Here is a 22,167-nt window from a genome sequence, read left to right on the forward strand (position 1 = left end):
TTGCAGCCTTGACCTCCCAGGCTCCTAAAGTGCTGGGATTACAGGCATCAGTCACCATGCCCAACCTAAAGGCTTCTGCTTGTAGCTAACAGCACTTTGTAAAGTTTCCCATTGTTTTAGTGACAGGAAGTATACTGTTCCCCGTCTCCCCCTCATTTTGTAGACTGACCACAAGTCAGAGATTATTTTACCAGAAACTTTTGGCGGGGGTTGGAGGACTTTTTTGTTTTTGAGACAGGGTCTCACCCAGTCACCCAGGCTGGAGTGCAGTGGCATGATCACGGCTCACCACAGCCTCAGCTGCCCACATCAGCCTCCCAGGTAGCTGGGACTGTAGGTCCGCGCCACTACACCCGGCTAATTTTTTTGTTTTTTTGTAGAGACGGGGTTTTGCCTTGTTGCCCAGGTTGATCTGAAACTCCTGGGCTTCTAAAGTGGTAGGATTACAGGCATGAGCCACTGCGCCCGGCTCCCCCCCCCCCTTTTTTTTTTTAAAGGAAAAATGACTGAGAAGGATGACTTGTGCTTGTGAGGAGGAAGGGGATGCATGCCTGGAATTCCCCAGCTCAGGAACTATTTCCAATCAATTTCCTGGTAGTTAAAACACTTCCTTGGCACCCTTGTTGTCATCTGTTGAAGAAATGTGGGCCAGAGGAAACACTAGAGATGCTGGAATCGGGTGTCTAGAAAGGACACAAAACTGCCTTGTGGCAATGACATAATTTTTGTCAACTTTAGTTTCTTACCTATCTCAAAGTATTATAGTGAGAATTCCAGGAGAGACACCCAGAGGATCATGTGGTGGGCCTTAGATTTCATTCATTTGTGTAATGAGTATTCAGCAACTGCAGTTGGGTGGCGTGACTGATGGTTGGATGAATAAGGTGAAGATCTGGACGCCAGGACTGGCTTTCTCATGCAATTCCGTGAGCGGGGGTGGGTCGCGAGATAGGTGCCACGTGCAGCTACCCAAGATTCTGCACCTACCCGGGATTTGACTGCTGTCCACGCGAGTTTGGCACGCCGGATGTGACGTGTCCGCCCCGTGGTTCCCGGAGCCTGGCGGTGGGACCGGAAATCAAGTCTACAAGGGGGCACAGATGACCGGAAGCGTGCCCGGGCGGCGCTGCCAGCCCCGGCTAGGAGCTGGTAGGGGAGTGCGAGGAAGGCGGGACGCAAGGCGGAGCCGGTGCAGGGGCGGGGCCTGCGGGCAGGCGCCGGGGGTTGGGGCGGGAACCCCTCGTCCCCTCTAGACCCCGCCTGCTCGGGCGCGGGCGGCGGCGCGGCCATGAAGCTGAAGCTGAAGAACGTGTTTCTCGCCTACTTCCTGGTGTCGATCGCCGGCCTCCTCTACGCGCTGGTACAGCTCGGTGAGCGGGGCGGGGCGGGGGTGCGGCGGGCTGGCCCGTGGGCGCCCGCCGCCGTGCATCCCGCCCTGGGGATGAACCCCCAGCAAACACCATTCATCCGCTCGACCCTCCGGACAGCTCTGCGGCCGCAGGCGCACTCCCCTCTATAGAACGCACCGCGGCGGCCCGCCGCACCTCGGATGAAATCCAGACTCCTTCCCAGAGCCTGCAAGGCCCCGCATGATCCTGCTGCCGTCCGCCTCTCCCAACCCCATTTCCCACCCCTCTCCCTGGCTCTGCTGCAGCCAGACTGGCTTGCTGACAGTTTCTCGAAAACCCCACGCTCATTGCTCTCTCAAGCGCTTAACTTCTTCCCTCTGCTTGGGGTCTTTTCTTCCAGCTCTTTCCGGGCTGCCTCTTTCTCATCCTTCAGGTCTTAGCTCAAATGTCACCTCCTCAGAGAGGCCTTCCCTGACTACCATAGCTAAAGATACCATTCTTATTCCATTCCCTTTTATTCTCTATCCTGATTATTTTTTTCATGACCCCATCACAGTTTGTAATAATGTTATTAATTTGTTTCTTTGCTTAGTGTCTGCTTCCTCCGCTAAACTGAAAGCTCGATGAGGGCAGGGACTGTGTCTGTTTTGTTCCCTGCTGTATCCTCAGCACCTAAGGCAGTGCCTCCTAGGAAGAGTATTCAATAAATATTTATCCTACAATGGAATCAATGAATTTAACAATGAGTCTTTGGTCACCCAGCCAAGGGAATGGATCGAACCCTGCCCCTTATGCAAAGATTTAGGGACAGTGCCACTGCGTTATCCTCAGGTATTTGAAAGACTATCCTAAAGGGGTTCTATAGTGTTAGTTAGCACCTTGGACTCTGAAAAGACTGTCCTGTTTAAGGACATGGGCTTGTTATGAGTCCAGAAGGCAAAATTAGGACCAGCAGATAGAAAAGAGGGAATCAGCTCAATATCCAACGTAAAATTGTAACAATGGAATTTATTAAAGTTGGAGAGGGTCTGCTGCTTGAGGCAGTGAGTTTCCCACACCAGAGGTGTAGAAAAGGCTACTAGGGAAGTCATAAGGGGATAACTGCATTGGCTAGGAATTAATGAGAAGATTATGGCCCTTTGGGATGCTGAACATTCTGTGGTTCTCTGCCCCCATCCTCTTTCCCCATTAATGCTTCCTGGGACCAGGCCAGCCATGTGACTGCCTTCCTCCCCTGCGGGCAGCAGCCGAGCAGCTACGGCAGAAGGATCTGAGGATTTCCCAGCTGCAAGCGGAACTCCGACGGCCACCCCCTGCCCCTGCCCAGCCCCCTGAACCCGAGGCCCTGCCTACTATCTATGTTGTTACCCCCACCTATGCCAGGTATGGGCTCTGGTACACCCAAGAGGTCTGCATTGTCCAATAAGTTGGAGTTGATGATGAGGAGTTTGGGGAGGCACTGGGCTAGGAGTTGTTCCTCAAACTAGGGCATGCCAAAGAGAGGATAAATGAACCACATCTATACTAAAATATCTGTGGGAAAATAGTTCATTTTCAGGCCGGGCGCGGTGGCTCAAGCCTGTAATCCCAGCACTTAGGGAGGCCAAGGCGGGTGGGTCACCTGAGGTCTGGAGTTCGAGACCAGCCTGGCCAACATGGCAAAACCCTGTCTCTACTAAAAATACAAAATTAGCCAGGTGTGGTGGCGCATGCCTGTAATCCCAGCTACTTGGGAGGCTGAGGCAGGAGAATCCCTTGAATCTGAGAGGCAGAGGTTGCAGTGAGCTGAGATCACGCTATTGCACTCTAGCCTGGGCAACAAGAGTGAAACTCCATCTCAAAAACAAAATCAAAAAAAAAAAAAAAGAAAAAAGTTATTTTTCTAGAAGGAAAATACAAAATTCCTACCAAATTATAAGACAGAACAATAACATTTCAAATAAAATTTGAGCTTGACAGTGAATTAACTCTCTCCTTAGCGACCCTTTGGGGAGAAAGTTAAAACCCCCTGATTAAAGTTGAAAGGGCTTGTCTGGGCGCAGTGGCTCATGCCTGTAATCCCAGCACTTTGGGAGCCCTAGGCTGGTGGATCGCCTGAGCTCAGGAGTTTGACACCAGCCTGGGCAACATGGTGAAACTCTTGTCTCTATAAAAAAAAAACAAAAAACAAAAAACAAAAGTTAGCTGGGCTTGGTGCTGCATGCCTGTAATCCCAGCTACTCTGGAGGCTGCCCCCATCCTCTTTCCCCATTAATGCTTCCTGGGACCAGGCCAGCCATGTCCCAGGAAGATGGCTTGAGCCTGGGAGGCGGAGGTTGCAGTGAGTGGAGATCATGCAACCTAGGCGACAGAGAGAGAGAGCTCATCTCAAAAAAAAAAAAAAAGTTGAAAGCGCTTGGCCTGATAGTCATACTAGGGTCCAGAAATAGTTATACCAGCTGTTACTTAGTGTGTTCACTCTCTACCAGGCACTGTGTTTAGTGATTTACATTTGCTTTTTTTTTTTTTTTTTTTTGAGACGGAGTCTTGCTCTGTTGCCCAGGCTGGAGTGCAGTGGCCAGATCTCAGCTCACTGCAAGCTCCGCCTCCCGGGTTCCCGCCATTCTCCTGCCTCAGCCTCCCGAGTAGCTGGGACTACAGGCGCCCGCCACCTCGCCTGGCTAGTTTTCTGTATTTTTTAGTAGAGACGGGGTTTCACCGTGTTAGCCAGGATGGTCTCGATCTCCTGACCTCGTGATCCACCCGTCTCGGCCTCCCAAAGTGCTAGGATTACAGGCTTGAGCCACCGCGCCCGGCCTTGCTTTTGTTTTAAATCAAAATGTAATTGGTTTTACTAATAAAACCAGTTGTGGAATGTGGTTTTTGGATCTGTAGCCATAAGGGTGTTAATACATCTTCTGGGAATCAGATGGCTGTCCCATTCATGCACAGGAAGCTCTAGACCCCAGCTGTGACATGCACACATACACACACACACCACCAGCCCTGGGACAGGCAGGTAGATCTGAAGGATAAAGAAACACAGAAGAGGCCAAGCCCCACGTTCCACGTTCCACATTCCTAGTTTGTTCCTTTTTTTTTTTTTCTTTTTTTCTCTCCCCGCCTCCACACCCTCCCGCGGAGATGGAGTCTTGCTCTGTTGCCCAGGCTGGAGTGCAGTGGCGTGATCTTGGCTCTCTGCAACCTCCACCTCCCGGGTTGAAGCAATTCTCCTGCCTTAGTCCCCCAAGTAGCTGGGATTACAAGCATGCGCCACCACGCCCGGTTAATTTTTTGTATCTTTAGTAGAGATAGAGTTTCACCATGTTGGCCAGGCTGGTCTGGAACTTCTGACTTCGTGATCTGCCTGCTTCGGCCTCTCAAAGTGCTGGGATTACGGGCATGAGCCGCCGTGCCCGGCCAGTAATTTTTTGTATTTTATTTTTGTATTTTTTTTTTTCTTTTTTGAGATGGAGTCTCGCTCTGTTGCCTAGGCTGGAGTGCAATGGCGCGATCTTGGCTCACTGCAAGCTCTGCCTCCTGGGTTCACGCCATTCTCCTGCCTCAGCCTCCCGAGTAGCTGGGACTACAGGTGCCCGTCACCATGCCTGGCTAATTTTTTGTATTTTTAGTAGAGATAGGGTTTCACCGTGTTAGCCAGGATGGTCTTGATCTCCTGACCTCATGATCCGCCCACCTTGGCCTCCCAAAGTGCTGGGATTACAGGTGTGAGCCACCGTGCCCAGCTCTTATTTAATCTTTAAAACAACATTGTTATAAAGAACTGTTATTCCCATTTTACAGTTGAGGAAACTGAGGCTCAGGGAGATTGAGCTATTTTCCCAAGTTGTCTCACATAATAAGTTACAAAACTGGATTTCAAACCCAGATACACCTGATCCCAAAGCTTGTACCCTAAATTTTTTTTTCTTTTTTTTTTTTTGAGACAGAGTTTCGCTCTTGTCGCTCAGGCTGGAGTGCAGTGGCACAATCTCGGCTCACTACAACCTCTGCCTCCCTGGTTCAAGCGATTCTTCTGCCTCAGCCTCCCGAGTAGCTAGGATTACAGGCGCCTGTCACCATGCCTGGGTAATTTTTTGTATTTTTAGTAGAGACGGGGTTTTGCCATGTTGGGCAGGCTGGTCTCGAACCTCTGACCTCAGGTGATCTGCCCACCTCGACCTCACAAAGTGCTGGGATTACAGGCGTAAGCCACCATGCCTGGCCTTTTTTTTTTTTTTTTTTTTTTTTTAAAGAGATGGAGTTTTCGCCGGGCGCGGTGGCTCAAGCCTGTAATCCCAGCACTTTGGGAGGCCGAGACGGGCAGATCACGAGGTCAGGAGATTGAGACCATCCTGGCTAACATGGTGAAACCCCGTCTCTACTAAAAATACAAAAAAACTAGCCGGGCGAAGTGGCGGGTGCCTGTAGTCCCAGCTACTCGGGAGGCTGAGGCAGGAGAATGGCGTAAACCCGGGAGGCGGAGCTTGCAGTGAGCTGAGATCCGGCCACTGCACTCCAGCCTGGGCCACAGAGCGAGACTCCGTCTCAAAAAAAAAAAAAAAAAGAGATGGAGTTTTGCTGTTATCACCCAGGCTGAAGTGAAATGGCACAATCTCAGCTCACTCCAACCCCTGCCTTCCAGGTTCAAGTGATTCTCCTGCCTCAGCCTCCCAAGTAGCTGAGATTACTAAAGGCATGCGCCACTACACCCAGCAAATTTTTGTATTTTTTTAGTAGAAATGGGGTTTCACCATATTAGCCAGGCTGGTCTGGAACTCCAGACCTCAGGTGATTCACCCGCCTTGACCTCCCAAAGTGGTGATGTTACAGGCGTGAGCCATCACACCTGGCCCTGTGCCCTTAATTTATAGTCTCCCACAGCCAGAACTCTGGGGTTCAGGTGGGTGATGGACATGGAGCGGAAAAACAGGGCAGGTGAGTGTTAGCATGAAGTTGACAGGCAAGAAAGAGGGAGTTTAGGCATTGGTTGGGAAAGGCCAAGGGAGATGCAGAAGCTGTCTGCCCTGGCTGGAGCCTGCCCCTTTCGCTTGTGCTGCATCTCTCCACTACAGGCTGGTACAGAAGGCAGAGCTGGTACGGCTGTCCCAGACACTGAGCCTGGTGCCCCGGCTGCATTGGCTGCTGGTGGAGGATGCTGAGAGTCCCACCCCGCTGGTCTCAGGGCTGCTGGCTGCCTCTGGCCTCCTCTTCACACACCTGGTGGTCCTCACACCCAAAGCGCAGCGGCTTAGGGAGGGCGAGCCTGGCTGGGTTCATCCCCGTGGTGTTGAGCAGCGGAACAAGGCCCTGGACTGGCTCCGGGGCAGAGGAGGTGCTGTGGGTGGGGAGAAGGACCCACCACCACCAGGGACCCAAGGAGTCGTGTACTTTGCTGACGATGACAACACCTACAGCCGGGAGCTGTTTGAGGAGGTGAGCACCAGGATGGGGAGGGGCAAGAGACCAGGTGCAGCCAGCTTTATTCGTTACCTTGGTTAGCAGTGTTGCCATTGGCTGCTGGCTGAGGGGCTGGAAGCAGGGGGCAGAGTGAGCCAGGTGGCTCTTTCTGCTGATCCCTTTCCCGGACCACCCCTCTGTTTCTTCTCTCCTGACCTCTGTTAGATGCGCTGGACCCGTGGTGTCTCAGTGTGGCCTGTGGGGCTGGTGGGCGGCCTGCGATTTGAGGGCCCTCAGGTACAGGACGGCCGGGTAGTAGGCTTCCACACAGCATGGGAGCCCAACAGGCCCTTCCCTGTGGATATGGCTGGATTTGCTGTGGCCCTGCCCTTGCTGTTAGCTAAGCCCAATGCCCAGTTTGATTCCACTGCTCCCCGGGGCCACCTGGAGAGCAGTCTTCTGAGCCACCTTGTGGATCCCAAGGACCTGGAGCCACGGGCTGCCAACTGCACTCGGGTAAGGGAATGGAGGTGGGCATAGGAACCTGGCTCTGGGATGGACAGGTGGTGGGGGAGGCACAGTGAGACCCTGGGAATGGGTAGTTTAATCAGGAGGGCCTCTCCAGATTTCTGATCAGCCTTGCTGATTCTACTGAAGGGGAAGCTGGGAACCAGCGTGGGAAAGTGGTCCCTGTCACTCTGCCCCGAGTTCTGGAAACCCATGTGGCACAGAGAGGATAAAGGAATAAGGCCCCCCCTTTTTTTTTTTTTGAGACGGAGTCTTGCTCTGTCGCCCAGGCTGGAGTGCAGTGGCACCATCTCGGCTCACTGCAAGCTCCACCTTCCGGGTTCACGCCATTCTCCTGTCTCAGGCGCCCGCCACCATGCCCGGCTAATTTTTTGTATTTTTAGTAGTGACGGGGTTTCACGGTGTTAGCCAGGATGGTTTTGATCTCCTGACTTCGTGATCCGCCCACCTCGGCCTCCCAAAAGTGTTGGGATCACAGGCATGAGCCACTGCGCCCAGCCAGGGCCCCACTTTAGAGGCACTAAGTCTTCCTCCACCCTGCCCTTTACACTTTGAAGCCTACACTGTATATGTTGATAGGGTTAGAGAATCCATTCCAGGCTGAGAGTCTCAGAGGCCTGGCTGCAGCTGGGCCTGGCTCTCACTGCATCCCTGCTGGCGCAGGTACTGGTGTGGCATACACGGACAGAGAAGCCCAAGATGAAGCAAGAGGAGCAGCTGCAGCGGCAGGGCCGAGGCTCAGACCCAGCAATTGAGGTGTGATGGCGGCCCCACCCCAACTACCACCTCTTTTCAGGCACAGACCTTGTGGGACTGCGCCCCAGGCCTGCCCAGGATGTGGTTTTCCAAGTCCTGATCCCTTGGAGCCAGAAGTGGCCCCTCTGCCCCTCTAGGCCCAGGGCATGGTCCTGCTGCTTCACCCCTCCCCCAGCCTGCCATGTGGCACTGCCCACAGGCTGGGGACAAGTAGCCCTTGTATTGAGCCAGGTTGGCCTTGTCTAGGGTGGAACAAAAGGACCCAGGAGGGAGGGCAGCTGACTAACTGGGTAACTTATTGGGGCTGGGCATGCACTAGGGGGCTGGAGGAGCTGGGCTGGACCCTCCCCACCTGAGCATGCTGACCCCTTTCCTACCTCCAGAATAAAGAATCTCAACCTGGAGGGGCCTCTTGTTTTTCTTTGCTTCTTACATTGGGTTCTTGCTTTCTGATCCTTACAGATGTGGGCTCCTATTCCTGCACAGGTCGAGCCAGGGTCCAAACTTTGGAGTCCTGGCTGCTCCATCAGACAGAAATCAGTTCTCTCAGGCCCCCATCCCCTTGACAAAAAAAGCAATTGCTTCCATCCAAAAGCTTTATTGAGTCTGTGCCAGAATCAGCCTCCAGGCCTTCCCATGTCACTTTCCCATCACTCGTTCTTTGCTGTTCCCTGGTGGTTCTGGCTACAAGGGCTAGTAGGGCATCTGGTTTTCTTTCTTACCCCAGTCCAGCTTGCTAACTATCCTTAGCCCCTCTAATCCCACGATCCCCCCAACCTGGAGCCTTGGTAAGGAATTGTGAGGTTTTTAGACGTGTCCATCCCTTCCTCTTCCTCACCCCAAGCTCCAGGCCTCTAGGCCTCAGATAGATCCTCCTTGGGAGGTGCCTCTCCTGGTGGGGCCTCCTCAGGTGCTGGCCTGCAGGCAACCCCTCCCTGTAGCCATGCTGTTTTCAGCATATCTTTCAGCCCACTGGCAAAGAGATAGCCCTGGGTCTCTCCTTCCCCATCAATGACCCCTCCAAGCCCCTCCAGTGCTGTTTGCAGGTACCGCAGGCCGAGGAGCACCAGAGCCTGTGGGGGAAGCAAGGGGAAAGAGTCAGGGAGAGTCAGCGGTTCCAGGAGGCCCAGGGTTGGAGTCAGTGAGGAGTCCCCGGTGGGAGGAGGCCTCAGATGCTTTGCTGACTCACCTGCAGTAGGAAGGTGACAGCCAGCATGCTACCCAGTGTGCCTGCCAAGTCCTGCAAGTGCTCCAGCAGCACCTCATGGCACCCTTGGGCCCAGAGGTTTTGGTTGGGTTGTCGGGGATCGAACAGTGGGTGGGCGTAGGAGTCTGAAAGACGGTTTTGCAGGCAAGGCCGGGGTGAGTGGGGGTTGCAACAGGAGAAAGGGACCCCATCAGTCAGGTATAGGCCTTCCACATTGCTCTGGATCCGGCTGCAAAGGGAGGGACAGAGAGGTTAGGATGTCTGGAGATAGAGGCCTGGGGGAGGGAATGAGGGGCACAGGTATTGAGAAGGGAAAAAGAATGGTAAAACATTTACTGACTGCTGTACTATGTGCCAGCCAAGCATAATTCACTTATCTTCACAACAACTCTATCAGATAGGTACCTATCAGATAGGTACTATTATCTCCATTTTACAGGTAAAGGAATGGGTCCAGGGTGGTTTGGTAACATGCCCTGGGTTTCACAGCTAATAAATGGCCGAGCTGTAACCGGTCTCTCAGCTACTATGCTCTACTATTGCCCCTCTGAGCCAGGTGGAGATTCAAGGCAGCGGGAGGGAGCCTGTCTAGGGAGGAGGAGGAGGAGGAGGAAGGGAGACGCAAATCACTCACTCAACCACATCCTGGTCACTGGGGTCCAGGTAACGGCTGCTGACCCACTGGACCCCAAACCAATCCTTGTACCCGTGGCGTCCGCAGCAGTGGTACCTCAGTTGCAGCTCATCCACCAGCCTTTTGGCCTGACAGTGCCCAGGCACCTCTGTGTCCTTGTAGTGAGCCAAGGCAGTCCCCAGGCCCTCCTCCAGCGCCTCATCCAGACTCCCAGGCAAAGCCAGGGCTAGCCCGAGGGTGATGACCAGGAGCCCCCCCCCACCAGCCGTCCCAGCCACCAGCATCGGGCCCAGGACACCTCGCCAGGGAGGGTATAGAGCTGCATTCAGACTTGCCCTGCTGGCTCCTACACCCACTAGTCCTGTGCCTAGAGCCACCGCACCCGCTACCAGGGCAGCCTGGGGCAGGGCAGGAAACTGACAGGAGGGAGCCAGGAAGGTGCCAAGGTGCCTCAGTTGGACCAGGAGGTGCCCGCTACAGAGGAGGATGAGGCCACCAGCCAGCACCAGCAGCCAGGAGAGGAGCCAGAGCCCTTGTGCCAGGCGGATGCGGGGCTGCAGGGGCAGCACCAGGGGTAACACCAGCGCCATCTCCCATCTCTGCCCAAGGGAGTGTAGATGTGTCGGGGATGGAACTTGGCTGGGGCAGGATGCTGAGTCAGCCCGGCCCGGCTTGAGCTGGGCTAATGCCACCCTGACCCCAATACCCTGAGCATCCTCCCATCCTCAGCCTTAATAACCCGCCGCCCTGTCAGCCCCAATACAGGATGCCTTGGCCTTGCCCCTTTGGAGAAACTCCGCCCCTAGGCCGAGTGCCAGTTTTGTGACCCCGCCCCTGACCCTCACGGAAGTGGTGGGGCTGGTCCGCTCAGCCCTGAGGAGTTAGGGGCTGGGGGGCGGAGACCTGGGGCGGGCGCTCCCTATCCAGTCCCCTGGGAATCCGGGGGCGGGGATCCGGGAAGGGCCTGGAGCCGGAGGCCGGGAGCAGGCCAAGGGGTCAGCTGGCTAGCCCCGCCCCGTACTGAGCAGCGAGGCCCGGACAGGGAGGGGTTACCAGGCGGCCCGGCCCCCCCTCGGGCCCGCCCCCCCTCCCGCGCTTCCTGGCGGCTCCGCGTCCGGCGCCTGTTTGTGCTGCGGCGCTGTGGCCCCGGACGGCCCAGCCACCCCACCCCCGGGAGCCGAGAGCGGCCCCGGGAGAGTCCGAGGGCCCGGGGGGGTCTGGGGACTGCGGCCCCGGGCCCACAGCGCCCCCTCCAGGCCCCTTCCCCGCGTCCGACAGCGCCCCCGCGGGGTGGTGGTACGGCGCCCTTCGCGCGCGCCCCGGGGTGCTTCCCCTTCCCCTTCCCCTCTCCCCGGCCGTGGCCCCCGCGGCTTAGACGCCTCCTCCGCCGCCGCCGCTCGGAGCAACCCGGGGGCCGGATGGACGGGGCCGCGGGGCCCGGTGAGTACGGGGCGGGGCGGGCGGCGTGCCCCTTCCCGGAGCGCCCCGCTAGTCGGGCTCCTCCAGAGCTGGACGGCTGTCTGGAGGCGTCCCCGCGTGCTCCTCCGCCGCAGGGGCTCCGAGCATCCTCCACAGTTCCTCCGGTCGCCCTCCCTAGTTGCTTGGGTCCTGCTGTCACTTCGGGCTTCCCCAGCGTCATTCTACCTCCCATGTAACTCCGGGCCCCTCGATGTTTCCCTGCCCTCTGCGTTACTCCGGGCCTCTTCTCCTGGTATTTCAGGTCTTTTTCCTTCTGACTGCCGTCCCCTGAGACCTTCACTGTGACTCTGTTCACAACCCACACTCTTTCCTGTCACTCTGGATCTCTTTTCCTGTACTCTGGGTCCTCAGTATGACTCCATTCCCGTGCCCCATCCTCTCCTGGTGTTCCCCCGGCTCAGTTACTCTGCTTTCGCTGGAGACCTGAGCTTGCTGTGGGCGCGTGGGGAGGGCTGCGGTCCCTCCCCTCACCAGTGCGGCGCCTCTCTCTGTGGCTCCCACGTTCCTCGGCAGTACTCCATATTTCCCCCCCGGTATTCCATGGTACTCCCAGCCTTTGCGGAGGCTGAGACGGCAGCAGGAAGGGAGCTTTGCCAGGTTTCTCGCCTGCCCTGCCAGAAGGAGGCCCTTGATCCTCTACCACCGTCTCCTCCCCTCTGGACGAGCATCCAAGCCTGGGGCTGCTTGAAAGGGGTAGTCCTACTGGACACATGTAAAGCTGTGGGGAGACAGAATCCCCTCTATGCTTTCCTCAGGTGATGGGTACATTCTGAGTAACTCTTGCCCTTTTCCCAGGTGAGGGCCCTGCTCGGGAGGCCCTGCAGTCTCTGAGCCAGCGGCTTCGGGTGCAGGAGCAGGAGATGGAGCTGGTAAAGGCAGCCCTGGCAGAAGCCCTTCGCCTGCTGCGGCTGCAGGTGCCCCCTTCCTCCCTGCAGGTCTCTGGCACACCAGCTCCTCCAGGGGACAGGTATGCATGTCGGCACACCCCATTTTTCCTCCTCCTTGGGGCCTCTGGGGCTTCAGGTTAATTCATCATCTCTCCAGCAGTTTTGCAGCGCCCCCAGGACTGCCACCCACGTGCACCCCTTCGTTGGTGAGCCGAGGCACCCAGACGGAGACAGAGGTGGAGTTCAAGTCATCCCCTGGACCCCCTGGCCTGAGCAATGGACCCCCAGCCCCTCAGGGGGCCAGCGAAGAGCCTAGTGGGACCCAATCTGAAGGAGGGGGCAGCAGCAGCAGTGGTGCTGGCTCCCCCGGCCCCCCGGGAATCCTCAGGCCCTTGCAGCCCCCACAGCGTGCTGACACGTAGGTGTCCTGTGGCCCTGTGGCGGAAGCTGGGAGGGGTGGGAGGATTGCAGAGTACAATTGAAGGGAATGACCTTCACTATGCCCCCACCAGGCCGCGAAGAAATTCTTCCTCCTCCTCATCCCCCTCAGAGCGGCCTCGGCAGAAGCTCTCCAGGAAGGCAATTTCCTCAGCCAACCTGTTAGTGCGGTCCGGGAGCACGGAGAGGTGGGTGAGGCTTCCCTAATCCACCCCGCCCCAGGCGCAGGCTCTGGACTTTCCACATCCCTCACCTCACATCCCTGGGTGGGGTGGGGGGACCTGATTGCCCAACAGGAATCAGGAAACACTGTGGGGCGCCTGCTGCGTAGCGGGCACTGTGCTAACCCGCGGCCTCCTCCATCTCAGTCAGTCCCCACAACATCCTTGGGGGGTAGGTGGTCTCATGCTGTCCACTGCACAGGTGAGGAGGCAGCCTCAGAGAGGGTAAGTCATTTGCCTGGGGTCACACAGCTAGAAGTCAGGATTTGAACCTAACTCTTCCTGACTCCAGTTCCCCTACCCTTTCCACTACATCACAGCAAACCTTCCGAGATCCCAAGAGGCTTTTCTAGAAGCTCCCATGGCTTTCATGGATGGCTGTCCCTAGAGCTTCAGCCCTCTTTCCGCTGGATCTACCAAGTACCACTCTATTAATACTTACTTCTAGAGGGCAAGGGGACGTCTTAGTGGCCGAATGTAGTTGCCTCATGGAGTATGTACGGGCCCTAGGACACCCGAATGTTCATGCTAGCCCTGTCTTTGGCCTGTGTTTTATTCTCTGAAGAGACAGTATCACCTTACTGTTATCTAACGACAGGAATCTCTGGAGAGATGTAGACTTTCTTGCTTGCCTCCTGGATCCCTGAGAGGCGGGGCTGGTGTACATTCTGGACTCTCTTTGGTCCCATTTTACGGATGGGGAAATGAAAAGGTCCATAGCGAGGCCTGTAATCCCAGCTACTGGGGAGGCTGAGGCAGGAGAGTTGCTTGAACCCAGGAGGCGGAGGTTGCAGTGAGCTGAGGTCGCGCCGTTGCACTCCAGCCTGGGTGACAGAGCGAGACTGAGGCCTGGTGGTCTGGAGGAGAGAAAGGGCTCTGGCATCCTGCACTGCCTCTTCCAACCTTTATGGCCTTGTGCTGTGCACTCAGCCCTTTCAGCCTCAATCTTCTTATCTCTTAAATGAAACTAAAAGTCTCCATCTACTAGGGCCCTGATACTCACGAAGCAAACTACAGGCCTGCAGAGGTGACTGTGGTTTCTGCAGTGATCTCTTTTCTTGTGTCCTGCCCCTCCCCGCTTAGGTCTTCGGACCTGACCCCAGTCCCTGTGCTTTCTCTCTTCCCAACAGCCGTGGGGGAAAAGACCCCCTCTCCAGCCCCGGGGGCCCTGGATCTCGGAGGAGCAATTACAATTTGGGTACGTACAGAGGGACAGAGGGAAAAACTTGGATGGCAGGGTTAGGATTTGGGCTGCAGCCATAGGAGCTATTTTGGGCTGTGAGGTGTGGTGGCTAGGGTTCTGCTCTGTCTTTCCTGGAAGGGGGCTTGTGGGTGGTAGTTGACAGCACCCCTTTTCTCTGTAGAAGGCATCTCAGTGAAGATGTTCCTTCGAGGCCGCCCCATTACCATGTACATCCCGTCTGGCATCCGCAGCCTTGAGGAGCTGCCGAGCGGCCCACCGCCGGAGACTCTCAGCCTTGACTGGGTGTATCCTGCCCCCTCCAGTCCCATGGGAACCACCTTTCCCACTTGGGGACCCCTCTTCCCTTTACAGTTTTCTCCTGGGTCTATGGGGACAAGGAGCCTTCTAGATCCTCTCCTACCATCATTCTGCTCCAGGCCCTGCCAGCCAGAAGCTCTATCTCCCCTCTTCCTCCTCCTGCCCTTGATCTACCCTTTCCTTGACCGTGATCTCCACCCCAGTTATGGGTACAGGGGTCGTGATTCCCGCTCTAATCTGTTTGTGCTGCGCTCTGGGGAGGTGGTCTACTTTATCGCCTGCGTGGTGGTGCTGTACCGGCCTGGAGGAGGCCCAGGAGGTCCTGGAGGCGGCGGCCAGAGACATTACCGGGGACACACAGACTGCGTTCGATGGTGAGGGGCCTGGGGATGGTGGGCTTGGCAGGAAGAGGGTCTGGGGGCGTGGAGAAGCAGGAGAAAAGAGTTGCCTTGCTGCTCTGCAAGCTTGGAGAAGGTGTCTTGGATGGTCTTGAGAGACCCTTTCCCTAGAGTGTCTTCCCCCTACCTTAGCCTTGCTGTTCACCCTGATGGTGTTCGGGTAGCCTCGGGACAGACAGCTGGAGTGGATAAGGATGGAAAGGTAAGGCCAAAGTCAGGGAGCAGGCAGACAAGCTGTAATTGCGCTCCAGCTTTGCTTCACACCCTTGACTCTTCCTCCTTCACCAGCCCCTGCAGCCTGTGGTTCACATCTGGGACTCAGAGACGCTGTTGAAACTGCAGGAGATCGGACTGGGGGCCTTCGAGCGGGGTGTTGGGGCCCTGGCCTTTTCAGCTGCGGTGAGCTGGCCCTGAAGCCTCTAGACCTCCATTCTTGCCTAGGAACCCCACTCTTGCCTGTCACCAGGAAGCCTTGGAAGTTGTGGCCTTCCTGAACCTCACCTAGGTGGTTCTTTTGAGAAAGGGACATGTGTGTCAACTTCTGCCCTCTCGATCTGTGATGGTACCTCCTAACCTAATGACCACGAACCCTGGACCTCAGGGTTCACTCTGCCCCTCCTGTGTCACCTTTGTTCAGGATCAGGGTGCCTTTCTTTGTGTGGTGGATGATTCCAATGAGCACATGCTGTCGGTGTGGGACTGCAGCCGGGGAGTGAAGCTGGCTGAGATCAAGGTGAGGAGTCCACGTGACTTGGAGGGGCTCCGAGGTTGGGGGTGGGAGTGGTAGAGTGCAGAGAGCTCCAGACTCACCCATACATTTCCTTCCTTTTTGGCTGGGTCACATGGGGCAAATCTCCTAGCTTCTCTGACCCTTAGTTTCTTCATTTGTGACATGGGTTCTGACCTCATGATGGATAATGTGTTAGATATTAGGGTGATTAATTATGATTGACAGGGAATAGTGCTTTTAGGGGACCAGGGTCTTGAAAGAAGGGTTGTCCTGGGGTTTCTGGGCCTCTACCAGCCAGCTGTCATGATGCAAATTGAGGAGAGTTAAGTAGAGCGAAGGTATCCAGGGCTTGGGGTGGCTGAATCTAGTGTCTTCCCTTCAGAGTACAAATGACTCAGTCCTGGCCGTTGGCTTCAACCCTCGTGACAGCAGCTGCATCGTCACCAGTGGGAAATCTCACGTCCACTTCTGGAATTGGAGTGGTGGAGTAGGGGTTCCTGGGAATGGGACCCTTACCCGGAAACAGGGTGTCTTTGGGGTGAGGCATGGATAAGTGGAAGGTGATGGGGAGGGCAGAGTGGAAGAGGAAGCACTGGGCTGAGTACTATGGACCCTAAGGTTCCCTAACCCCTACCTGCCCTGTGACTTTTTCTGTTTTTTTTTTTTTTTTTTTTTTTGAGACGGAGTCTTCCTTTTGTCGCCCAGGCCAGAGTGCAATGGCACTATCTCGGCTCACTGTAACCTCCGCCTCCTGGGTTCAAGCAATTCTCCCGCCTCAGCCTCCTGGAGTAGTTGGGATTACAGATGTGCACCACCACGCCCGGCTAATTTTTGTATTTTTAAGAGAGACAGGGTTTCATTTCATCATGTTGGTCGTCGCTCCCGGCTTTTTTTTTTTTTTTTTTTTTTAAGACAGTGCCTTGCTCTATCACCCAGGCTGAAGTGCAGTGCGGGATTTCACCATATTGGCCAGGCTGGTCACAAACTCCTGGCCTCAGGTGACCCGCTCACCTTGGCCTCCCAAAGTGCTGGGATTACAGGCGTGAGCCACTGCACGTGGCCTGTCCTGCGACTTTGAATCTTTGCCCTTCCCTTTGACCTCTGCTGTCTGCTCTCCCCTCCCGCTAGAAATACAAGAAACCCAAGTTTATTCCTTGCTTTGTGTTCCTTCCGGATGGAGACATTCTCACTGGAGACTCAGAGGGGAACATTCTCACCTGGGGACGAAGTGCTTCAGATTCCAAGACCCCAGGCAGGGGTGGGGCCAAAGGTATGCGGCTGGGGGTGGCATCTGGGAAGTCGAGTACTCCAGAGGTTCTGTGGGAACAGAAAGAGGGTTTCCCATTCCCATCTTTTTTTTTTTTTTTTTTTTTTTGAGACGGGATCTTACTCTGTTGCCCAGGCTGGAGTGCAGTGGTGTGATCTTGGTTCACCGCAACCTCTGCCTCCCAGGTTCAAGCGATCCTCTCTTTTCAGTCTCCAAGTAGCTGGGAGTACAGGCACACGCCACCACGCCTAGCTAATTTTTGTATTTTTAGTAGAGATGGGGTTTTGCCATGTTGGCCAGGCTGGTCTTGAATTCCTGACCTCAAGTGATCTGCTCACCTTGGCCTCCCAAAGTGCTGGGATTACAGGTGTGAGCCACTGCGCCCAGCCAGGTTTCCCACCTTTTTACCTTGAGAGTTGATAGTTCTCTGGGGGGCTGGTCTAGAAAGGTGTGGGCAGCACAGCAAAGGAGAAACGGCTGGAGCTTTGTGTTTGCCAGATCTCAGGTTCGGATTCCAGTTTTGCCATTAGTTGCCTGGCCTTTAGGAAGTTACGGCACTTCTCTGAGTCTCAGTTGTCCTGTTTGTAAAATGGAGAGCATAACAGATGTGTTGGCAGTATGAGGATGAGACATAGTAGTCAGTGCATTCAACGGCTGGGAGTTCTTACTCTATTGTGGCAGCCAAAGCTGGCCGTTTCTCACTTCCCTGTACCCCCAAAACATGACCTGCCTGGGGCTTTACCAACAGAGACCTATGGGATTGTGGCCCAGGCTCACGCTCATGAAGGTTCCATCTTCGCCTTGTGTCTCCAGCGGGACGGGACAGTGCTGAGTGGTGGCGGGCGGGACCGCCGGCTGGTACAGTGGGGGCCCGGGTTGGTGGCCCTCCAGGAGGCTGAGGTGAGGGCTGGGCTGGGGTCAAGGGAGTGAGGGAGAAGAGCAATGGTCAGTGGGCTCCTGACATTCTGCCACCACTCTGCAGATTCCTGAGCACTTTGGGGCCGTGCGCGCCATTGCTGAGGGGCTTGGCTCTGAGCTGCTGGTGGGAACCACGAAGAATGCATTGCTGAGGGGAGATCTGGCCCAAGGCTTCTCCCCTGTAATCCAGGTTGGGGGTTAAGGGCTCAGGGGAGCAAAGGGCAAAGGGGTGTGAGAGAGGGGCAGGAGTGACAGTCATGCTGTGCTGCAGGGCCACACTGATGAGCTCTGGGGGCTCTGTACACACCCCTCCCAGAACCGCTTCCTCACCTGCGGCCATGACCGGCAGCTCTGCCTGTGGGATGGGGAGAGCCATGCGCTGGCCTGGAGCATCGACCTCAAGGTAGAGCCCTGTGCCCCTGGATCCCCCATGCCACACCCACCAGGACACCTGTGGCCACCACGCCTTCCCCAGCACCTTGCCTTCTGCCTCCCAGAGGTGGCCAGTTTGTACTGGTATGGGTGCACTGGCTACTCAAATATTAATTCTTCTGTACTGATTGGTAAAAGCTGATGCTTCTAGTACCACCTGGGCATTCCTTGCCGCCCCCAGAACCCCTCAGACTTCCTCTTGGTCCAGCACCTAAATGGTTCATCTCCAGCACAGCTGTTGGCCTCAGTTCTGTGGTTAAATATTTTGATATCACTCCCTGTTTAGGCTCCAGTGACACCCAGGTGTCCCCTCTCTTCCCATCTTCTCCTTGGGAGTAAGTGGCTTTGAAGGTATCAGGAGGACAAGGGGTCCGTTCTGGTTCCCTCACTAGAAAGGCATTGTCTTGAATTCACCTTCTCCCCTCTCCCAGGAGACTGGTCTCTGTGCTGACTTCCACCCGAGTGGGGCAGTTGTGGCTGTAGGACTGAACACGGGGAGGTGAGAGGGAGCCAGGACTCCCAGGAGGGAAAGCAGGGAGGGCTGGGAAGGGTTCCTGGTACTGGGGGAGTGGGCGAGAGTGACCACTTCTGCCCAGGAGCCACCTGCGCCTTGGCACTCCTCCGTGCCTCTCCCTGCAGCCCCTGCCACCTGGGCTCCCCTCCTCTCCTGTGGTAACCGTTTTTCCCCCTCCCCCAACCACTGTCTCCTCCAAGCCTGGGAGTGGAGGAGGTGGCAGCCCAGGATAGAGCAGTGGGAATGGGAGGGGCATAGACAAACACAGGGAAGTGACAGGCTTCCAGCCTGCACAGGGCCTTTGTAGTTGGCCCCTGGTCTGTAGTTTCAGATTCCTTTTTCAGACGGCATTAGAAGCCCCTCAGCCTTTATCCACACTTAGCTCCTTCCCATCTCCCAGCATAAGAATGCAGTGGTGGCTGGGTGCGGTGGCTCATGCCTATAATCCTAGCGTTTTGGGAGCTGAGGCGGGTGGATCACTTGAGGTTAGGAGTTCAAGACCAGGCTGGCCAACATGGTGAAAACCTCATCTCTACTGAAAATACAAAAATTAGCCAGGCATGGTGGTGTGCACCTGTAATTCTAGCTACTTAAGAGGCTGAGGCATGATAATTACTTGAACCCAGGAGGTGGAGGTTGCGGTGAGATCTTGCCACTGCACTCCAGCCTGGGTGACAGAGTGAGTCCCTGTCTCAGAACAATAACAACAACAACAACAAACTACAAAAAAAATGCACGCGTGACCTGTCGCCTACATCAGAGCTTTTCTGTGTGTGTCTCTGAGCTTCTCTGATTTGCCATCCCCAAGCCTACCCAGGGTGGCCTACCTGGGGGTCTCCTCACATCTTGGCTTTTCGTCTTCCTGTCTGCCTCCACTCCCCTCCCTTCCAGGTGGTTGGTTTTGGACACAGAGACCAGAGAGATCGTGTCTGATGTCATTGATGGCAATGAGCAGCTCTCAGTGGTCCGGTACAGCCCAGGTGGGAGCCACCCCAACCCTGGACTCACATGTGTCCCTGGCCCTTCCCTCTCTGAGTGACTGTTTTTGCAGATGGGTTGTACCTGGCCATTGGTTCCCATGACAACGTGATCTACATCTATAGTGTTTCCAGTGATGGCGCCAAATCCAGCCGCTTTGGCCGCTGTATGGTGAGGAAGTTGGGGCGTGTGGTGGGGCGTGATAACAGCTGGGAAACTCAGGGGTCTGGTGCATCAAGGGGGCTCTGGGGATGGGAAATGGATGGGATACTTTAAAAATCTTGACCTTTGCTCCCAGGGTCACTCCAGCTTCATCACTCATCTTGACTGGTCCAAGGATGGGAATTTCATCATGTCCAATTCTGGGGACTATGAGATTCTTTACTGTGAGTGGCAGTGGAGCAGGACATGGGGAGAGGGTAATTGGAGTGGATTTTATGTAGGGGGGGTTCTTTTTTTTTTTTTTTTTTTTTTTTTTTTTGAGACGGAGTCTTGCTCTGTCGCCCAAGCTGGAGTGCAGTGGCCGGATCTCAGCTCACTGCAATCTCCGCCTCCCGGGTTCACGCCATTCTCCTGCCTCAGCCTCCCGAGTAGCTGGGACTACAGGTGCCCGCCACCTCGCCCGGCTAGTTTTTTGTACTTTTTAGTAGAGACGGGGTTTCACCGTGTTAGCCAGGATGGTCTCGATCTCCTGATCTTGTGATCCCCCCGCCTCGGCCTCCCAAAGTGCTGGGATTACAGGCTTGAGCCACCGCGCCCGGCAATAGGGGGGGTTCTTAGAGGTGTTGTCAGATAAGGGAGTGGAGATAGGGTTAAAGTGGAGTTGGAATTACACATAGGAGAAATTTTGTGATTTGGAAACGAGTTTCACACCATGTCTTGTTGACTTGAGGGAGCTGAAAAATGCTCTAAGAAAAGATTGTTTGGGAAAAGTTTCTCAGGGCAAGTGTGAAGGACTTGACTTATCTAGGGAGGAGGAACTCATGGAAGCTGTTAGAACTTCAGCCAGTGCTCAGGACAGGACGCACACAGGGTGGGTTTCTCAGGGGGAGGTCACTACTACAGTGACCAGATCATATGCCATCGCTGGGTTTCATGCCAGTCTTGCCAATCTGGCTTTTCCTGGCATCTTCCCTACTGAGGGCAGGGTGAGAGCTGAGCTGGGCGGGCTCCCTCTCCCCAGGGGACGTGGCTGGAGGCTGCAAGCAGCTGAAGAATCGCTATGAGAGCCGAGACCGGGAATGGGCTACCTACACCTGTGTGCTGGGTTTCCACGTCTACGGTGAGCAGGGGCGTGGAACCCTGCTGGAGGGGTGGGGGACAGGGTGGAGCCCAGTTTGGGCTCGGAACGCTGGGCGTGTGTCGTTGGGTGAGAGTCCAGAAACCTGAAGATCCAGCCCAGGAGGCCCCTCCGGCCCTCGGGACCGGGAAGGCTTTCCTGGAACGCGACAGTGGGTGGCTGCGGCTGCCGGAGCGCCTGAAACGGTGTAGCTCTGGGCCGTGGGTGGCGGTGGGTAGGAGGTCGGGCTGAGGCCGGCCGCTGTGCTAGGCGTGTGGCCGGACGGCTCCGATGGGACCGACATCAACTCCCTGTGCCGCTCCCACAACGAGCGCGTGGTGGCGGTGGCCGACGACTTCTGCAAAGTACATCTATTCCAGTACCCGTGTGCTCGTGCCAAGGTGAGGCCGCGGGGGGCGCCGGCGTGGGACGGGTGGGCCCGAGGGCTCCCCCGCCACTGCAACTCTTCCCTCCCGCCCAGGCGCCGAGCCGCATGTACGGGGGCCACGGCAGCCACGTGACCAGCGTCCGGTTCACGCACGACGACTCGCACCTCGTCTCGCTGGGTGGCAAGGACGCTAGCATCTTCCAGTGGCGAGTGCTGGGCGCTGGGGGCGCGGGGCCGGCGCCTGCCACGCCCTCTCGAACCCCTTCCCTGTCCCCAGCCTCCTCCCTCGACGTTTGATCGCTGCCGGCGGGACCTACTGGCCCGGCGGCGTGGCCCCGCCCCGCCCTGCCCCGCCCTAATCCCCCACGACCAGGGGCCGACTCTTTCCTCGACTGACTTCGAAACATTCCCGACGGCGCATTTCCCTGGAGGGCGCGAACGGCGCCCCTGCACACACCGTTTAGACCCGCTGGTTGAGCCGGGCAGCCCCAACCTAGGCCTTGACTCCCGCTGCCTGCTGAGGGGCAATAAACCAGAACCAAAGTCGCCTCCGGATGCTTTTGTGGGGCGCTGCTGGGTGCCTCCGGGGCCCTGTGGGGTGGGGACGAAGGAAAAGAGGCGTGCGGAAAGGGCAAGGGAGCGTAAACCATTTATGCAAATAACAGGCAAAGCCGCTTGCAAATAACCTGGCGAAGCGCTAAGGCGCGCGAGTCTTCGGGGCGGGAGGAGGAGCTGCAGGGCTCCAGCGAGGACAGAGTTAAGCCCCATCCTCTCCCGCCCTCGGAAAAAGGGGTGGGGAGGGCCCGAGCTGCAACGGAAATAGCCGAGCGGTTGGCCGACAGGAGCCGAACTTCTTCCGGAAGCAGCCGATCTGCGGGGTCTCG

General features: G+C 56.2%; 3 protein-coding genes across 9 annotated transcripts; 2 read left to right on the forward strand and 1 right to left on the reverse strand.

Annotated features, from left to right (window-relative positions):
- The first annotated feature begins 537 nt into the window (after nt 1-537).
- Nucleotides 538-8,416, forward strand: B3GAT3 (beta-1,3-glucuronyltransferase 3). 4 transcript variants are annotated; one of them, XM_033206735.1, is made up of 6 exons: nt 538-1,370; nt 2,112-2,180; nt 2,558-2,732; nt 6,404-6,764; nt 6,954-7,244; nt 7,920-8,416. In XM_033206735.1, the coding sequence occupies exons 1-6, from the start codon at nt 1,289-1,291 to the stop codon at nt 8,016-8,018; spliced, it is 1,077 nt and encodes a 358-aa protein (XP_033062626.1). In that variant the 5' UTR covers nt 538-1,288; the 3' UTR covers nt 8,019-8,416. The 4 variants fall into 4 exon arrangements, with proteins under 4 accessions (XP_033062626.1, XP_033062629.1, XP_033062627.1 ...); XM_033206738.1 differs by having other exon boundaries at nt 542-1,370; nt 1,942-2,180; XM_033206739.1 differs by lacking the exon at nt 2,112-2,180 and adding an exon at nt 7,836 and having other exon boundaries at nt 1,274-1,370; nt 7,920-8,011.
- Nucleotides 8,417-8,590: 174 nt separating this feature from the next.
- ROM1 (retinal outer segment membrane protein 1) lies at nt 8,591-10,980 on the reverse strand. Its single transcript, XM_033206740.1, has 3 exons — nt 9,854-10,980; nt 9,202-9,448; nt 8,591-9,085 (listed from the first exon to the last, which is right to left on the reverse strand). The coding sequence occupies exons 1-3, from the start codon at nt 10,441-10,443 to the stop codon at nt 8,867-8,869; spliced, it is 1,056 nt and encodes a 351-aa protein (XP_033062631.1). The 5' UTR covers nt 10,444-10,980; the 3' UTR covers nt 8,591-8,866.
- On the forward strand, nt 10,704-21,831 carry EML3 (EMAP like 3). 4 transcript variants are annotated; one of them, XM_033206730.1, is made up of 22 exons: nt 10,704-11,293; nt 12,128-12,299; nt 12,377-12,637; nt 12,732-12,845; nt 14,009-14,076; nt 14,243-14,366; nt 14,583-14,753; nt 14,910-14,979; nt 15,066-15,176; nt 15,415-15,510; nt 15,890-16,045; nt 16,636-16,777; nt 17,523-17,674; nt 17,757-17,882; nt 17,964-18,095; nt 18,556-18,623; nt 19,530-19,618; nt 19,690-19,787; nt 19,915-20,002; nt 20,800-20,898; nt 21,166-21,296; nt 21,377-21,831. In XM_033206730.1, the coding sequence occupies exons 1-22, from the start codon at nt 11,272-11,274 to the stop codon at nt 21,578-21,580; spliced, it is 2,694 nt and encodes an 897-aa protein (XP_033062621.1). In that variant the 5' UTR covers nt 10,704-11,271; the 3' UTR covers nt 21,581-21,831. The 4 variants fall into 4 exon arrangements, with proteins under 4 accessions (XP_033062621.1, XP_033062620.1, XP_033062618.1 ...); XM_033206729.1 differs by having other exon boundaries at nt 10,705-11,293; nt 17,757-17,873; XM_033206727.1 differs by having other exon boundaries at nt 10,705-11,293; nt 12,380-12,637.
- Nucleotides 21,832-22,167: the final 336 nt, after the last annotated feature.

The sequence above is a fragment of the Trachypithecus francoisi genome, unplaced genomic scaffold (assembly GCF_009764315.1).
Source record: "Trachypithecus francoisi isolate TF-2019V2 unplaced genomic scaffold, Tfra_2.0 Lachesis_group8, whole genome shotgun sequence".
NCBI classification, from domain to species: Eukaryota; Metazoa; Chordata; class Mammalia; order Primates; family Cercopithecidae; genus Trachypithecus; species Trachypithecus francoisi.